Here is a 15747-nt window from a genome sequence, read left to right as displayed (position 1 = left end):
TTTTTAGTTCTTTTCCCTTCGCTACGCTAATCTCTCTCTGTAGTTCTTACGAAAATGAGCAAGGGACCTGGACTTTTCTCTGATATTGGCAAGAAAGCCAGAGGTAATTTTCCTATCCATTTTTGTCTTTTCATTGTAATTTTAATTGACTATATTAGTTAAGCAGATGAAATAGATGCATATACTGTTACTGACCACGTGATATTTGATTTTGATGTTTCAATAATTGATAGATCTGCTGAATAAGGACTATATCTCCGATCAGAAACTATCTATTTCAACCTACAGTGACACTGGAGTGGTATGAGTTTATTGACTTTTACCTCTGATTGAATTGATTTCTTCATAGTTTATATCATTGCCGTCGAGATTCTGGTTTTGGTTATATTTCAGTGCTGAATTTATGTATTTAGGTTTTATGCAATCATTTTATTGACTTGTAGCTCTGATTGAATTTATTTCTTCGTAGTTTGTATTTTAGTCGAGATTCTGGTTTTGGTTATATTTCGGTGTTGAATTTGTGCATTTTAGAGTTTGTGCAGTGTCCTTATTAGATTGATTTGAGTTGTTATTTGGAGTTTTGCTTGTTTCCTGGTCGTCTCAACTCCTTTTTCCTATTTTTAGTGGAATCCACTGTTTATCAGTGCAACAGTGTGGATTTCTCAACTATGAGAAAAACAGCTATTTGCTCTATGATGATGTTAGTCTATTTTTCAAGCGCGTTTCGCGAATTTTATTTGTTTTCTGTATCAATCATTTCTATTGTAAAAGAACAGTGCAATTGCTTAAACTTAAATTAGAAAATAACAAATGTTTGTAATGCTGTTGAGGAAGGCCAATAAAAATCAATCTTCTTCACCAGGGATGTTATATAGAAAAATGGATATAATTATAGTTGCTTATTTCCTTGAAGGATATTGCTGATTCTATTGCAGAAATATTATTCCTTACTGTTTAGATATGCTATATCTTTTATTATACTTTGCAAGCTACAACTAAACTTCAATCATTCTCTTCCATTTATCTCATAAAATGTTCAAGCATCACCTTTCAGTTAGCTCAGTCCTAGAATACCTATGATGCTTTATTGGAGTTAACTTAGATGTCTTCCAGGGGATGTGTTTTAATTTATTTGCAGTAAAGGAGGATTTCTTTTCATCATTTGTGGTAAATAAAACTACTGAAACTTATGAAGACTAAAAATTACACAAGAGGAGAGTAGACCGTCTTAGTATTTGGGGACCTCCATCTAGGCAACCTCTATTTGATGTGTATACTACAAATTTAAGTAGTATTGATATGACATATGCACATATAGAAAGTTCTACTCTTCTCTTCATTGTTTATTTGCCGTATCTGTCTGAGGTACATTTTTTGTTAAAGATTGTTCTTGCCAGAGTTCTTTCTTGAAGTTGAAAAGAGAAGTTCAAAATTCCTGTGAAAGTCCAACTTACCTCTCTCTGTTCCTGTCCCAAGCACCAGCATCGTATAACACTGTCCCATCTCCTGACAAGAACACCCATCTTTCCACAACATCAGCTATCCCTTCCCAATCCAACCTGCACCTTGCCATGCCTCTATTCATCTCGGTGCCTATGGCCCCACCACCCATCCCACCTACTCAAAAGGAAAAATATATGAAACTACTTGGAACAATGGAAAAAGTAAAAGAAAATTGGTTAGTATGAAGTTAGCTGCCAAAGGAAATCTTACTGGGAATAGCAAACGCATAAAAAGGAAAAACAGACATGGGTAGATAAAAATATTACTGTTTAACAGGAACACTAACTTGGGAATTTAAATTGATAAGGCACTCAAATCGCTAAGTAATCGTCCTTTAGTTGATAGGTTGAAAATGTATGAGTTATCACAAACCTAAATTTGATGGTTTCCACAATCATGGATATAATTGCATTGATCAATTTAAGGATGGAATAGTTAAGCCTAGTGTAAGGTAATAATATATATACTTTTTATGTATGAGATGACTAATTGAGGAGAATATGTTGGATATCCTTATTGATGCTTATTGAAAATAACATAACACTGTTGAATCCTTAAATTTTATGCCTATAGAAGTATATGCAAGATAGATTCAAGTTTTTAAGAGTTCAATAGGGATCTCTATGATTAATGAATAAACTACTCTTGATCCAGCGTATGTTTCTCATAGTTGATAAACCTTTCTGCATATTTCAACTATTGATTCTAACTAATATCTAACTCAAACTATTCATTCAAGCTTTCTACCCTTACTCCCACCAACTAGAATTACCATACTTGCGAACATGGAAATATTTGAGGTGGGCCTCCCTATATACAGTTTCAAATGACAATTGTTTGAGAGCATCGGTTACTGATATCTAGAGCCACAGGCTCTGATGCAAATGTTTTACATGTATGAGCACTCCTAATAATATATTTGGAGTACCACTGTGCAGGTTTCCATGTGTTCCCATATGCGCTATTTGAGGAATATACATCAGTTGGCTTAACTATATATCTTCTATCACAATTCACAATGTGTTAGAAGGGCAATTAAACTTAAAGCTTGGTGTTTCCATGCTTATACCCAGATAGGAATTTGGATGCATAGCTTGTGTTATGTTTTTGGTTCATATAAGAGTGTGTACATGGTACTGAGGAGCTTGTGGAGTTTATGGGTTTATTAGATTCATTATGATTTTGCCTGCCTTAGTATATTGACAAAGATCCTTGTACAATCGTCTAAACCTGTCTCTGTGCTGATGATAGCACTCTGTTGGTGCTGTACTTTTCAGAAATAAAATAATCTCCTTTATTTGTTGCCAAAAAGAAATGATACAAAAGGAATTGAGTAAGCTCCCATATGGTCACTTTCCAAAATACAGGATGATTCTTATTCACTCCAGCAGAAAGTTTCAGATTTTTATGTGCAAAAGTTTTCTTCTCTATTTGTATTGCTGAACATTAATAGATCAATTTGAATTCCTAATTTCCTGTTCTTTAATCTTGATTTCTCGATATAGGCCCTTACATCAACTGCAGTAAAGAAGGGAGGGCTTTCAACTGGAGATGTCGGAGCGCAATACAAATATAAGAACACTTTGATTGATGTCAAAGTTGATACAGGGTCAAACGTGAGCTGTTCACGCCTTAGTAGGCGTTTGTCCATAAGAATTATTCACTTTATTCCGGATTTTTTTTTCACTATTTTCACTTTTCAGCGTTTGGCCATAAGAATTCCGAATACAACTTGAAGTTGTATTCCGGAATTCAAAAAACTTGTTTTTCAAAAAATTTCACTTTTTTCACCTTTTTACAACTACATTTCACCAAAAACTACAATTTCAAAAACTATGGCTAAATACAACTCCAACTCCAACTCCAACTACAAAATTCCAAAGAAGTGAATTTTTTTTGGGTTTCTATGGACAAACGGGGCCTAAGTCTTCTTTGCAAAATCATGCCTTCTTTTTTCCTAATGTCTTCATGTTACACCCTTTTGCTTGCAGATCTCAACTACTCTTACTCTCAATGACATTGTCCCCTCGACGAAAACCATTGCCTCTCTGAAGTTCCCTGACTACAGCTCTGGGAAGGTGAAACTTAATCTGATGTTATGACTATGATCATTTGCTAGAAATCATAGAGTTTTCCCTTCTGAGACTTGAATTTGGTGGGTTCTTGCAGCTAGAGGGTCAGTACTATCACCATCATGCTTCCTTTAGTACAGCTGTTGGTCTGAAGCAAAGTCCTGTAGTTGATCTCTCTGTCACCCTTGGTACTCCCACTTTCGCCATTGGTGCTGAGGCAAGTTATGAGACGGCGGGTGGTCAACTTGCGAAATATACTGCTGGCATTAGTGTGACTAAACCAGATTCCTGTGCTGCTATAATACTGTAAGTTTATCGGTCTGAGCATTCTATGAAAACTAAAGCATAAATGATAAGAAGATTAAAAGTTTGACATTATCTGTTGCTCTATCTTTTTTCCATCAGGGGCGACAAAGGGGACACAATAAAGGCATCATATATCCATCATCTAGATGAATTGAAGAAGACTGCTGCGGTGGGCGAGATCACTAGACGGTTTTCCACAAATGAGAATACCTTCACAGTTGGAGGGTCATATGCTGTTGATAACCTGACAATTGCGAAGCTCAAGCTCAATAATCATGGCAAGCTGGGGGCTCTATTGCAGCATGAGCTGATTCCAAAGTCATTGTTGACTATTTCTAGTGAGTTTGACACCAAGGCCTTGGATAACACTCCCAGGTTTGGTGTGGCCCTTGCTCTTAAACCTTGAAAAGCATCTTTGGATGTGAACAGCAAAAATTTTTTGGGATAGTGCCTGGAGGAGAGGTGCTCAATAAGTAGTTCAACAAACTTGTGTTTTTTTCCACAGATTAGTTGGTTTCTGGATGAGTTGCTTTGATGCTACGGCCTGTTTATGGTCTTTCTCTAGTTTTCCGTGTCTTCTCCGCTTTTCCCTTTCGAGAAAGACGAATAATTTTCTATGTTCCCTCTGGAAGAGCTTCTTCGTTTCGTATGGTGCTAGTTAACTTCACTGATTGCGTAAATTTCATTTAACTGTTTCTAAATTGACCTCTTCAGTTGTTACATTCTGTTTTTGGATCTTGTTTGATGTGATTGGATAATAGTTAAACGTTAAAAGTGAGTAAGTTCTAGTCCAAGCAGAGCACATGAAAATGCAATTTATCGCGACGTTATGTAATGAATGAAGTCATACCATCCCTACTAAATTACTACGTCTTTTTAGACAAATACTTCTTTTCCTTCACATAGTATTGGGCTTTGGGAATTTTTATTTATCCGTTCGAAAAGTATTTCCTAAACTTTGCTTGGTTATATATACATTAGCATGATTTATTGATAGATTTTGGTGAGCGTTTTAAGTTTAAAAAACTTGTTTGGAAAAACTTTTGCACTCACAAAACTTTTCATTCAAGTACAACTTCAACTTTCAAATACCATTTTAATATACAAGGTCAATTTTTTTTAATTTTTTTTTTGGGTGTCTCAACCAAATTTATGTGCAAACGCCTACGAGATTCTTCCTATGCTAATTAGAAATACATTTGCTATCGGCTTATCATATGCCTTTGATCTGGCTGCTGTCTGGTGTTGTACTTTGAGACTACTCGTACAGTGAGTTTTTAGAAAGCAAAGCTTTGAAGCCTTTGGGCAATTCCAGAAAATAGAACCACGAGCTCAACAGCTCCGAATGAAATAGTGTTTGCTGACATTATCTGTTATCTTAAAGGCGCAATTAAAGATGTAAAGCTGGAGTTTAATTGAACTTATCTTGACTATTACTCTCGTAGTGTTAATAGTTTGGTCTGTTGACTACATTCTTTCATATCAAATAATCTATTGCTTTCATTTCATTTACACCCTGTAACATCGCATACTGCTACTGGGAGGGCATAAATCAAGAGGGAAAAGATTATAAAGTCATTCACCTAGACATATACGAGATAGTTTGATGATTCTTCAAGGTAACCCATAGGAACCAAGAACTTACGAGAGAGATGAATCTAAATTAAAACAAGACCACAAGAAAATTGAAATAATCATACAGCTATAGGATAACATACAGGAACCAAACAGAAAGACTACTACCGTTGCTCACAGGAAAACAAGCTTGAAGGCACAAAATGTTGACTCTTGCTATTAATTGGACTATGTGAAGTGTATTAAAAGCTTGCACTGTGAAACTAAGCTCCCGTTTGGCCATAGATTTTGAAGTTGAAACTCGAAAATATGAGTTTTTGAAGTTGCGAAACTTGAATTGGTGTTTTACTTGGAAAATTTTAGAAGTGAGTGGAAATGAAATTTCAAACTGGTCTGGACCAATTTTTGGAACTTGAAAATATTTTGAAGATAATGAAATTTCATGGCCAAACAAATCTTCGAAGATAAATTTTCAAAATCTAATCAAAAATCTTAAATTTTCAAAATCTAATAAAAAATCTATGTCCAAACGCTAGCTAAGACTAACCTAAGAAAAGGACACTCTTAAACAAAATTATAATAAAAGTGACCAAATCAAAGTGCTGTTTATGCCAAGGGGATTAGAAGAAAGGGGAGGAGTACGATCCTTACAATTATAGTAAGTAACATGTAAAGAGAAGATATAAGACTCGTGCCTCACATTTCACAGCATTTCTTGGGTTTAATTCCTCCCAAGCAATCAGAGAACAGAGCAGATAAGCGCATACACCACACACTTGAGATTCAAACTGCTAATAAATAATTGATAAGTTTATCAAAGAATACACTCACACCACGGCCATATTCATCTTTGAAAATGATTAGTGAATGCAGCAAGCCACTAATTTGTGCAGAAAATGCAGCAAGACACATGCAGAGCTTCCATAGAAATTTAATTAATAAAGAACCACAAAATCCTCACAACCAGTTCTCAGAATAAATTCAATCACGTATTTGCTCGCAATCACCTAGCAACCATACACAAGGATGTAGCTAAATTAATAAAGTTTCGAACTTCTTCAAACCGAGTTTTACACATATTTAGGTGCACATCAAACTCATCCTAAATTGTGTTTCACCTCCTACCTAATATTCTAGTAGAGCAGAACTCCTGCTGCAAAGAAAATCATCACCCTAGAGATTTAGTTATCAAAGAACCAAAAATCAGCACACCCAGTTCTCTCAGCAGAACTACAATAACATATTCTGCAAGTTGGCAATGCTTGCAATCACTTAGCAACCAAACACAAGGATACAGCTTAGTTAATAAGTTTTAAACTTCTAATACTCGCTTCATCAAACCGAGTTAAAAAAAAAAAAACTCAAATTTAGGTGAGCATTAAAAAATCCTTATGCTCTATTATGTAAGCTAATCCGAAAATCAAGTGTGCCAACAAACAGCAGTTCATCTAATATTAGGATGAACTTATTGAGCAATCATACTAGCAGAAACAGCAAACATTTTTGCATAAATTACAGGGTAAATAGACATTGGGCAACATATATAATTATAGCATATGACAGTTGATAATACCAAAAATTGCATACTAGTATTAAAATACTTCAACAAAATTCAGAGTCTCAGAGAAAAACTCTTTAACTATCCCAACAAGTTTCAAAGTACCAAAGAGCAATAAGATAGTAACAACAAAACAGAAACGCAATAAGATAGCATTAAAAAAGAAAGGACCTAATCAACAGTCTGCATGATATCGTCAGCAGTAAACTTAGTACCCTTATCCTTATCAGCAGCAGCACGTCCCTTGGCCTTACGGTCAATCAAACTCTTACGATCCTTATCAAGCCTCAGCTTCGATATCACAACCTTTGAAGGATGAATACCAACATTAACTGTAGATCCATTTACCTTCTCTCTAGTAATCCTCTCAATGTGTATCACCCACTTCTTGCGGTAAACTTGGACAACTTTACCCTCACGTCCCTTGTAGGTCCCGCGAACAACTTGAACCTCGTCGTCTTTACGGACAGGCATGGATCTAACGTTGTACTTGGTACGGAGTTCGGAGGATAAAGGTGCGCTCATTAAGACACGACGAAGGCTGGATGGGGCAGTGAAATGAGCCTTACGGCTCTTGCGGCGAGAAGAGGAGACTCTTGGGTTGTACTTCATCTTTGCCGATTTTTTGCTCTCTCTCTCTCACTCTCTCTGTAAATGTGGAGATGACTGATATTAGGGTTTTTGAGATCTTATATGGAATTTTAGGGTATCTAATTAGAGGCCGGTAATTTGGGCCTTAATTTTACGGCCCAACTGAAATATATTGGACTTGACGTGATGCGCTCGAGCTTTTTTTGACAGAACCTATTGTTTGGTCCTCGGTTTGCCTCTTTATTGTTTTTTTGTGTGGAAATAAATGTCCAAAAACTCTCTCTTTGGGTGGTTTCAGTGTAAAACTTTACGACACTTTTTGCTTGGGTTGTTTCAATTTTCTAAAATAGTTAAGACAGGACAACCTAATATTAAGATGAGCATTTAATAGCCTATTTCACTAAAAAATAACTTTCTCTGTAGTTTATTTTATATTACTCCCTCAATCCCAAAATAAGTGTAGTTTTTAGCAACAAAAATTGACCCAGAATAATTATCGTTCAAGACAATAGTTAACAATTATTTTCAATTGTACCCTTATATAGAGAACTACTTTTTAGTGCTCAATTTTTAAGAAACATCTAATAAATAAGGGTAAGTTAATAAATGACACCTTGTATTATTATTTTTATTAATAAGCGTGAAAAGAGATCAATTGATCGTATTTTTGTGCGGATTGCCCTTCAAAGGCACTGGCCTTTAATTTTTGCCCCTCAAATTGGTGGTCTTTAATTTTTTCCCTTCACCTAATATCCCGAGATTCTGGGTTCGAACCTCAGCTCAATAAAAAAAAAAAAAAATTTGCAAGGCAGATGTTTGGATTCTCAAGGCAGAGCCTTAAGGCAGAGTTTTTGCATTCAAAACTCTGCCTGAAGCCTAACTTTGCCCCAAATAGGCCTAACTTTGATACAGAACTTTGTTTTTTTTTTTTTTTTACTGAGCTGAAGTTTGAACCTAAACCTCGTGATATTAGGCGAAGGACAAAAATTAAAGATCACCAATTGAGGGGCAAAAATTAAAGACCAGTGTCTCTGAAGAGTGATCGTGCAAATGACCCTATTTTGATTAGATGGCACAGATGGTCGTAGGAAATTTTAGGATATCTATTCGAGGCCACTAATTTGGACCTACATTTTAAAAGTTTAATACCGGGGCATTTGCGTGATTAGGTCTTTAATTTTTGTCCCTCAAATTGGTGGTCTTTAATTTTCATCCTTCACCTAATATCATGAGGTTTGGAGTTCGAACCCCAGCTTAGTCAAAAAAAAAAAAATCACAAGACAGAGTTGCATAGCAAAGTTAGGCCTCAGGCAGAGTTGCATAGCAAAGTTAGGCCTCAGGCAGAGTTTTGAATGCGAAACTCTGCTTTGCGAATCCAAATTTCTGCCTTGCGAATTATTTTTTTTTAACTGAGCGGGAGTTCGAACCCAAATTCATGGGTTTTAGGAAAAGCACAAAAATTAAAGATTTCAAATTTGAGGGCCAAAAATTAAAGACCAGTGCCTTTGAAGCACAAAACAATGTTTGATACTTCTAGTACTTAATTTTTGGGCAACTTTGCCCTTCTTTGGGGTATCTTTAAATTTTTTCCCTTCATATTTGAAATGTTTAAATTTTTTAATTTAACACCCATAGGTTCCGTGTTCGAACCTACAAATAAAATTTTAAAAAAATCGCAAAAATGCTTTTAAATTTCGCTATCACAAAGATACACTTGTTAAGGAATTACACATTTTATCCGGACCGCATACTCATGCCTTATGGGCAGAGACTTAGGCATATATGCCGGTCCGTATAACTTTGATAATTCCTTCACAGAGTTATGCCGGGCATACTTTTAACGGGCAAACTTTTTGCCGACCCCGCATAACTTCTGGAAGGAATTATCGAAGTTATGCGAATCTTATTTTTTTAAGTCATAAGTATGTGGTCCGCATAACTTTGATAATTCCTTCACAAAGTTTCCGGTGGGGGCATACTTTTAATGGGCAAACTTTTATGCCGGACCCGCATAACTTTGGGGAAGGAATTATCAAAGTTATGTCCGGACCGCATTGCAAGTCCGCCCACAAGGCATAAGTATACGGTCCCATAACTTTGTAATTCCTTAATCAAAAAGTATCGGTCTTGAGATAGCGAAATTTAAACTTGCCTGCGATTTTTTTTTTTAAAAATTTTGACCGCGCGTGGTTCTAGCGGGTGTTAGCCAAGGGCAAATTTTAAAGATTTATATGAGGCAAAATTTAAAGACCACCCCAAACGAAGGGCACTCCGCGCAAAAAAAAATGATTTTTCGGCCCAACGGAAACATATTGGACTTGGCTTGATGATGTACTCAAGCTCTCTTGACAGAATCCATTGAAGAGCTTCGTGAAAATTAGGTGAATGACCAGTTTTCCAGTTTGCTATGAGTTTTTAGTCATCGTTGAAAAGTAATAGAGGAAAAGCCACATTTTAATATGAAAATATAATTTTGACAAAATGTACCCCCTACTTAAAACACGGAAGAGTATATAAAGGTTTGAATCCATGAATTATTTCTTGATTTTGAATCATTATTGAAATTCCAACAAATTTTATAACCTCACGAATCCTTCGAATTCAAGTTGTTCCGTATTTTAGTTAGGATATCTGCAAAAAATTGCATGTCAAAAGAGTGGTTAAATATTAGTAATAACTTTTAAAACAACGATTAATATTTGATAGCATATGTTAAAAGTGACTATTTATGCACTTCTCCCAAAGCTCTTGGGAGTTTTCTTCGCAGATTCTGTTTGGCGTATATTAGAATTAGCACATGAAAACATAATTCGCCAACCTGTTCAAGTTTGGGTGGGTCATTGAGTTGCCCATTTATTAGTTGAGTCCATTTCATCCCATCTAAAAATTGGGCTGATATGCGCATCCAAATTGTGTTGATATGTAGCCCAAATTGACTTATAAAACTTTGTCTACATATTTTCAAGAAGATATTTTTTTATTTGATATATAATCATAATAAAAAAAAAAAATCTTTCCTCACATATGTAGGGATAAGGTGCGCAAACACCCTACCCTCCTCAAATCCACTTGTGGGGTCACACGGGAGTTGTTGTTGTTGTGTGATTTTCTTTAATTATATACTTAAACAATTTATAAAAGAACAAACAAAGAAGTTAAGACTTAATAAGAAGGAAAATTTACATGGCATAGCTAACTCTAAGAGGTATTTATGGTTAATAACAACTATTTAATTTAATAACATTTTGTAGCTATATGCTTTTGAATGTATTTGGTTTACGTAATGCAAAAGTTGAATACAATTGTCTGTGTATTTATATACACATGTATATGATTGAATACATATTTTGACTGTATTGTGACGGTATGTTTGCCAAATGAAATGGATTTTTGAATTTATCTGTTGTTTGTTTCATTTATATACATATGTATATGGCTGAGCAGTGTATTCAAATACATCCAAATACACTGAAATACTGCAGGGATACCTAAAACCTAGCTACAAATGCAACTGGAAAGTGTATTCAAATACACCTAAAAAACAGCTATGAAATGTAAATATACAAAACATAGTTACGGGTTATTAACAACTCTAATTATATAGTCATTTCTGTAAGTTTCCCTTACAGGAATTCGGTTGGAGATATGATTCATCTTTTAACCCAACTCATTTCAGTCCGAGTAAACTTTGACTATCCCGATCATTTATTAACTCAACCCATTTTGATCACCAAAATTCAATTTAAGCCGCTCATTTGAGACCCTTAGTACATACATGTTAGTGGTCCTCGGTGAATACTAGTTTGCCTCTTAATGACACTTCGTTTGGGTTATTTCAATTTATATATAATACAAAACTAGGGCATAACCAAGGTGATGTGACACCTCTTTATGGCCTTCATCGCATTTATCTTTTTTTTTTTTCAATTTTTTGGCCTTTTTCTCTTCATTCTCTATTTTCTTCGCATAAAATAAAATATTAAAGATTCATCCCCACATATAATAAAGACTCATGCCATTACTTCCTTATAATTATTGTAATTACATTGTATTATATAGGGAGAAGTATTAAAACACACTCCAACTTTGGCCAAAATTGCTTTATAACACGCTCCGTTTTTCAGGGGTCCTGACCCCCCTCGGACTATTTTTTTTTGTGTATTATTGAGGGTATTATTGGGTGACGTGGACAAAAAAGTGAGTCCCTCAATATTGGGTATTATTGAGTCCACGTCACCAATAATACCCTCAATAATACACAAAAATAGTCCTGGGGTCATGGTGACTCATGCAGTTGGAGGTGTGTTATAGCAATTTCGGTCAAAGTTAGAGTGTGTTTTGAACACTTTTCCTATTATATATAGGAGAGGTAATGTGACATGCCTCATAGCTCTAGAAAGGTATTTATCTTGTTTTCCTTTTTTTTTTTTTTTTGGCCTTTTTCTACCATTTCTTTTGGCCTTTTTCTACCATTTTTTTTTTTTTTTAAATCCCTCTCTTATTTATTCATTTATATGCAAAATTAATTACACATTACTCTTCCATCACCGTTACTAAAGAAACTGACAAACCACGTCTTTCTCTTAATTAGACCCTACTGTCTTCTTTACGTGTTTCTACAAGTACTAGCGGTCTATGCCCGTGCTGCGCACGGGCCCAACACTTGGGACATAGTGCGCATCTACGTGTATATAGTTATCTTTGAATGATGATATTATATATATATATATATATATATTATATTCAAAGCACAATTAATATAACATTGTAGTTTGTGCTCCGTATCTAAAATTTTATTATATTAATGGTTCTACGAATACAAAATCGGCAAATTTATTAATATTTTTTAAAAGAGAAGACTTGTTTAAAAAGAAACTATTTTCGTCTCTTTGAGATAAAACAATAGCAATATTTAAAGCATCATTGATACTTTTAATTTTAATCCGATTAATTTAAAAGTGTAAAATACTTATTATTTTTTATCAAATTTTGATTTGGATAATTCTAATTTAAATTATTAAATTAATTTTACATGTTTAAAACAAAACAAAGTAGAAATTGATTTTCTATTTAAACGAAGAAATACTATTTTTTAATTTTTGGTAAATATTCTCGGTTTTAGCTCATTTTACTTGTCATGTTGTCTTTTGCATGGTTTTTTAAGAAAACGTCGTTTTAGAATTATGATTTGACTAATTTACCTTATTCATTATTTGATTTCCATTTGATATATATATTTTTCTACGACATTAATCTCTTTCACATTTATTGGAGTAAGAATAAAATAAAAAAGTAATTAAATTCTATCTTATTTTAAAATATAAATATTTTAAGTATATTTATTTTAGTAAACATAACAAATAAATGACATGGCGGAATAGCAAATACAACAGCTTTAATAGCTAGATTAGATCTCGGGCTAATATAAAAAAAGAAAGAAAATTGTATGGTTTGACTACCTAACTTTGAAGAAAAGCAATTTCATTTGCTCCCACTAATGAAGTGATACGCACGTGGCAATGAATCCATCATTATTGACTCAATGAGATACTTTGGAAATTACATGAATATTGTTTGATTTTTTAATATGGGGTGCATTTTTTTCCCTCGACATTATTAATTTGCACTATTTTTATGCATATATATATATATATATATATATATATATATACACACACACTATGTTCAAAATATGATTAATATAACATTGTAGTTTGTCTTTCCGTATCTAAAAACTTTATTATATTAGTGTTTACTACGAATACAAAGTCGCACTTTTTTTTTTTACATTATTTTTTTTTAATAGCGGGGTTCACTTTTTTTTTATATTGCTTGATTTTGTTAATATGGGGTCCACTTTTTTTATCGTGAGTTTGGAGATGGTGGGTTCCACTTTTTTACTTTTTTTTTTAAATTTTTTTTTTATATATATATATTGCTTGATGTTGTTTAGTATGGGGCCACCCTTTTATGGGTGCACTTTTTTTTCGGGACATTATTAGTTTGTACTATTTTTATGCATATAATATATATACATATATTATGTTCAAAACACGATTAATATAATATTGTAGTTTTGTCTTTCGTATCTAAAACTTTATTATATTAGTGTTCTTCTACGAATAAAAAGTCCGCACTTCTTTTTTTAATATTATATTTTTTTTTAATATGGGGTTCAATTTTTTTTTTTTAATATTGCTTGATTTTGTTAATATGGGGTCCACTTTATTTTTTTCCATGAGTTTGGAGATGGTGAGTTCCAATTTTTTTCTTTGCTCGGTGTTATTTAGTATGGGGCCCACCCCTTTTTTTTTTAAGGGACAACGGACGATGAAGCATGAGTCTAAACCCATGCTTTATATAGTTTCTTCCTTTTTTTTATTTTTATTTTTTATATTGCTTGGTGTTATTTAGTATGGGGCCCACCCTTTTGGACATTATTAGTTTGCATTATTTTTATGCATATATATATATATATATACTATGTTCAAAATACGATTAATATAACATTGTAGTTTGTGGATTCGTATCTAAATCTTTATTATATTAGTGTTTGCATTACGAATACGCATCGTGTTTAATATGGGGCCCACATTTTTTTAACAGTGTTTTGTTTTTTAAATATGGGATTACTTTTTTTTTCAATATTGCTTGATTTTGTTAATATGGGGTCCACTTTTTTTTCCTCTCCGATTTTGGATGTGGTGAGTTCCACTTTTTTTAATACTCGATGTTGTTTAATATGGGGCCCACAATTTTTTTTTTAAGGGCTTGATTAATATGGGGCCCAAAAAAAATTTTTTTACAATTTTTTTTTTTTTTAGGGGTTGATTAATATGGGGCCCTAAAAAATTTTTTTTTTTTTTTTTTTTATGGGGGGTCCACAGACGGACGACGAAGGTGCCTTAAATCGGCTCTTCTAAAGGGTAGATATGTTTACCCGTTTTGCTGATTTTATGGAAATTCTTTATATAATAACTCAAGAAGGTTTCGGATTATCAAAAGGTATAATTCTGATCTTTAAGTTTTACCTTTGTTCATAACTAGTGAAATTGTCCGCGCTTCGCGCGGTTATTAAAAAAATATTTTTTTGAATATCAAATATAAGAAAATGTAAACATAAAAGATCTCATTAAATTGACGAACTAATCTTCTTTTAATATTTGAATTATAAAAAAATATTTTCCGGCATAAATTGTGTGGTAACTATTTCGCTTGGCACTACACAACTTATGCCGGAAATTTAATTCCTACAGAAATTATGTTGGACAAGACAAAGTTTCTATAAACTTATGCCTTGCGAATTAGTTACAGTACTACACAACTTATGCCGAATAATATAATTCCTACGAACTTATGCCGGGAAAGGCAAAGGTTCTTTAAACTTATGCCTTGCGATTTTTTTTTTAATTTTTTTTTTTTTTTGGTAAAAGAAAGCGAATTCATCGCTCACCGGGGATCGAACCCACAATCTCTGGTTTCGCAAATCGACGGATAAGGATACTTTGGCACACAAATTTTCATTAAATGAGAAACATGAACACAAATTAAAGACCGATTTGAGGGGCAAAAATTAAAGACTATCCGTAGGAAGGACAATATGCGCAAAAAAAAAAAAAAAAAAAAAAAAGGTAAAAATTGGGGCTTTGGGTTATGATCCAATTTTTGGCCCATTTTAGTCCAACTCATTCCAAATTCTGCAAACTTCATTTTTTTGCGTGGATTGCCCTTCTTTTAAAGGGTCTTTTAAATTTTGTCCCTCATATTTAAGGTCTTTAAGTTTTGCCCTTCACTTGGAAAGGTGAGCGAATATTTGAGGTTCTCCGGGTTCGAACCCCCCGCTCGTGCATAAAATAAAAAAATAATTTATGTTGTACGGGGGGAGTATATCGGATCCTAAAGATACACTTCTTAAGGAATAACTCAAAGCTATGTCGGCCCCCAAGATACTTACGTCATATGTATGCGTACTTTTAGTTATGCCCCATAAGGTAGAACTTTTTCCGCATAAGCATGATTATACCTTATGGATCGACTTTTAAGAGATAATTCAAAAGTATGCTCCAATAATAAGCATCCTTTTTCTCAGGCATAGATTTTGCCTTATAAGGCAAATTTTTAGTTATGTATTAAGGAAAAGTT

General features: G+C 33.8%; 2 protein-coding genes across 2 annotated transcripts; one reads left to right on the top strand and one right to left on the bottom strand.

The window, feature by feature from the left end:
- On the top strand, positions 1 to 4582 carry LOC132047080 (mitochondrial outer membrane protein porin 2-like). The gene is made up of 6 exons (XM_059437974.1): positions 1 to 103; positions 234 to 301; positions 3009 to 3119; positions 3495 to 3581; positions 3673 to 3881; positions 3981 to 4582. The coding sequence occupies exons 1-6, from the start codon at positions 55 to 57 to the stop codon at positions 4285 to 4287; spliced, it is 831 nt and encodes a 276-aa protein (XP_059293957.1). The 5' UTR covers positions 1 to 54; the 3' UTR covers positions 4288 to 4582.
- A 2444-nt stretch (positions 4583 to 7026) lies between these two features.
- LOC132047079 (large ribosomal subunit protein uL24z) lies at positions 7027 to 7691 on the bottom strand. Its single transcript, XM_059437973.1, has one exon. The coding sequence runs from the start codon at positions 7624 to 7626 to the stop codon at positions 7186 to 7188; it is 441 nt and encodes a 146-aa protein (XP_059293956.1). The 5' UTR covers positions 7627 to 7691; the 3' UTR covers positions 7027 to 7185.
- Between the last annotated feature and the right edge of the window lie 8056 nt (positions 7692 to 15747).

This window comes from Lycium ferocissimum, chromosome 2, assembly GCF_029784015.1.
Source record: "Lycium ferocissimum isolate CSIRO_LF1 chromosome 2, AGI_CSIRO_Lferr_CH_V1, whole genome shotgun sequence".
Taxonomy (NCBI): domain Eukaryota; kingdom Viridiplantae; phylum Streptophyta; class Magnoliopsida; order Solanales; family Solanaceae; genus Lycium; species Lycium ferocissimum.
The sequence above is the reverse complement of the archived record's forward strand: the minus strand, read 5'-3'. Positions and strand labels throughout refer to the sequence as shown.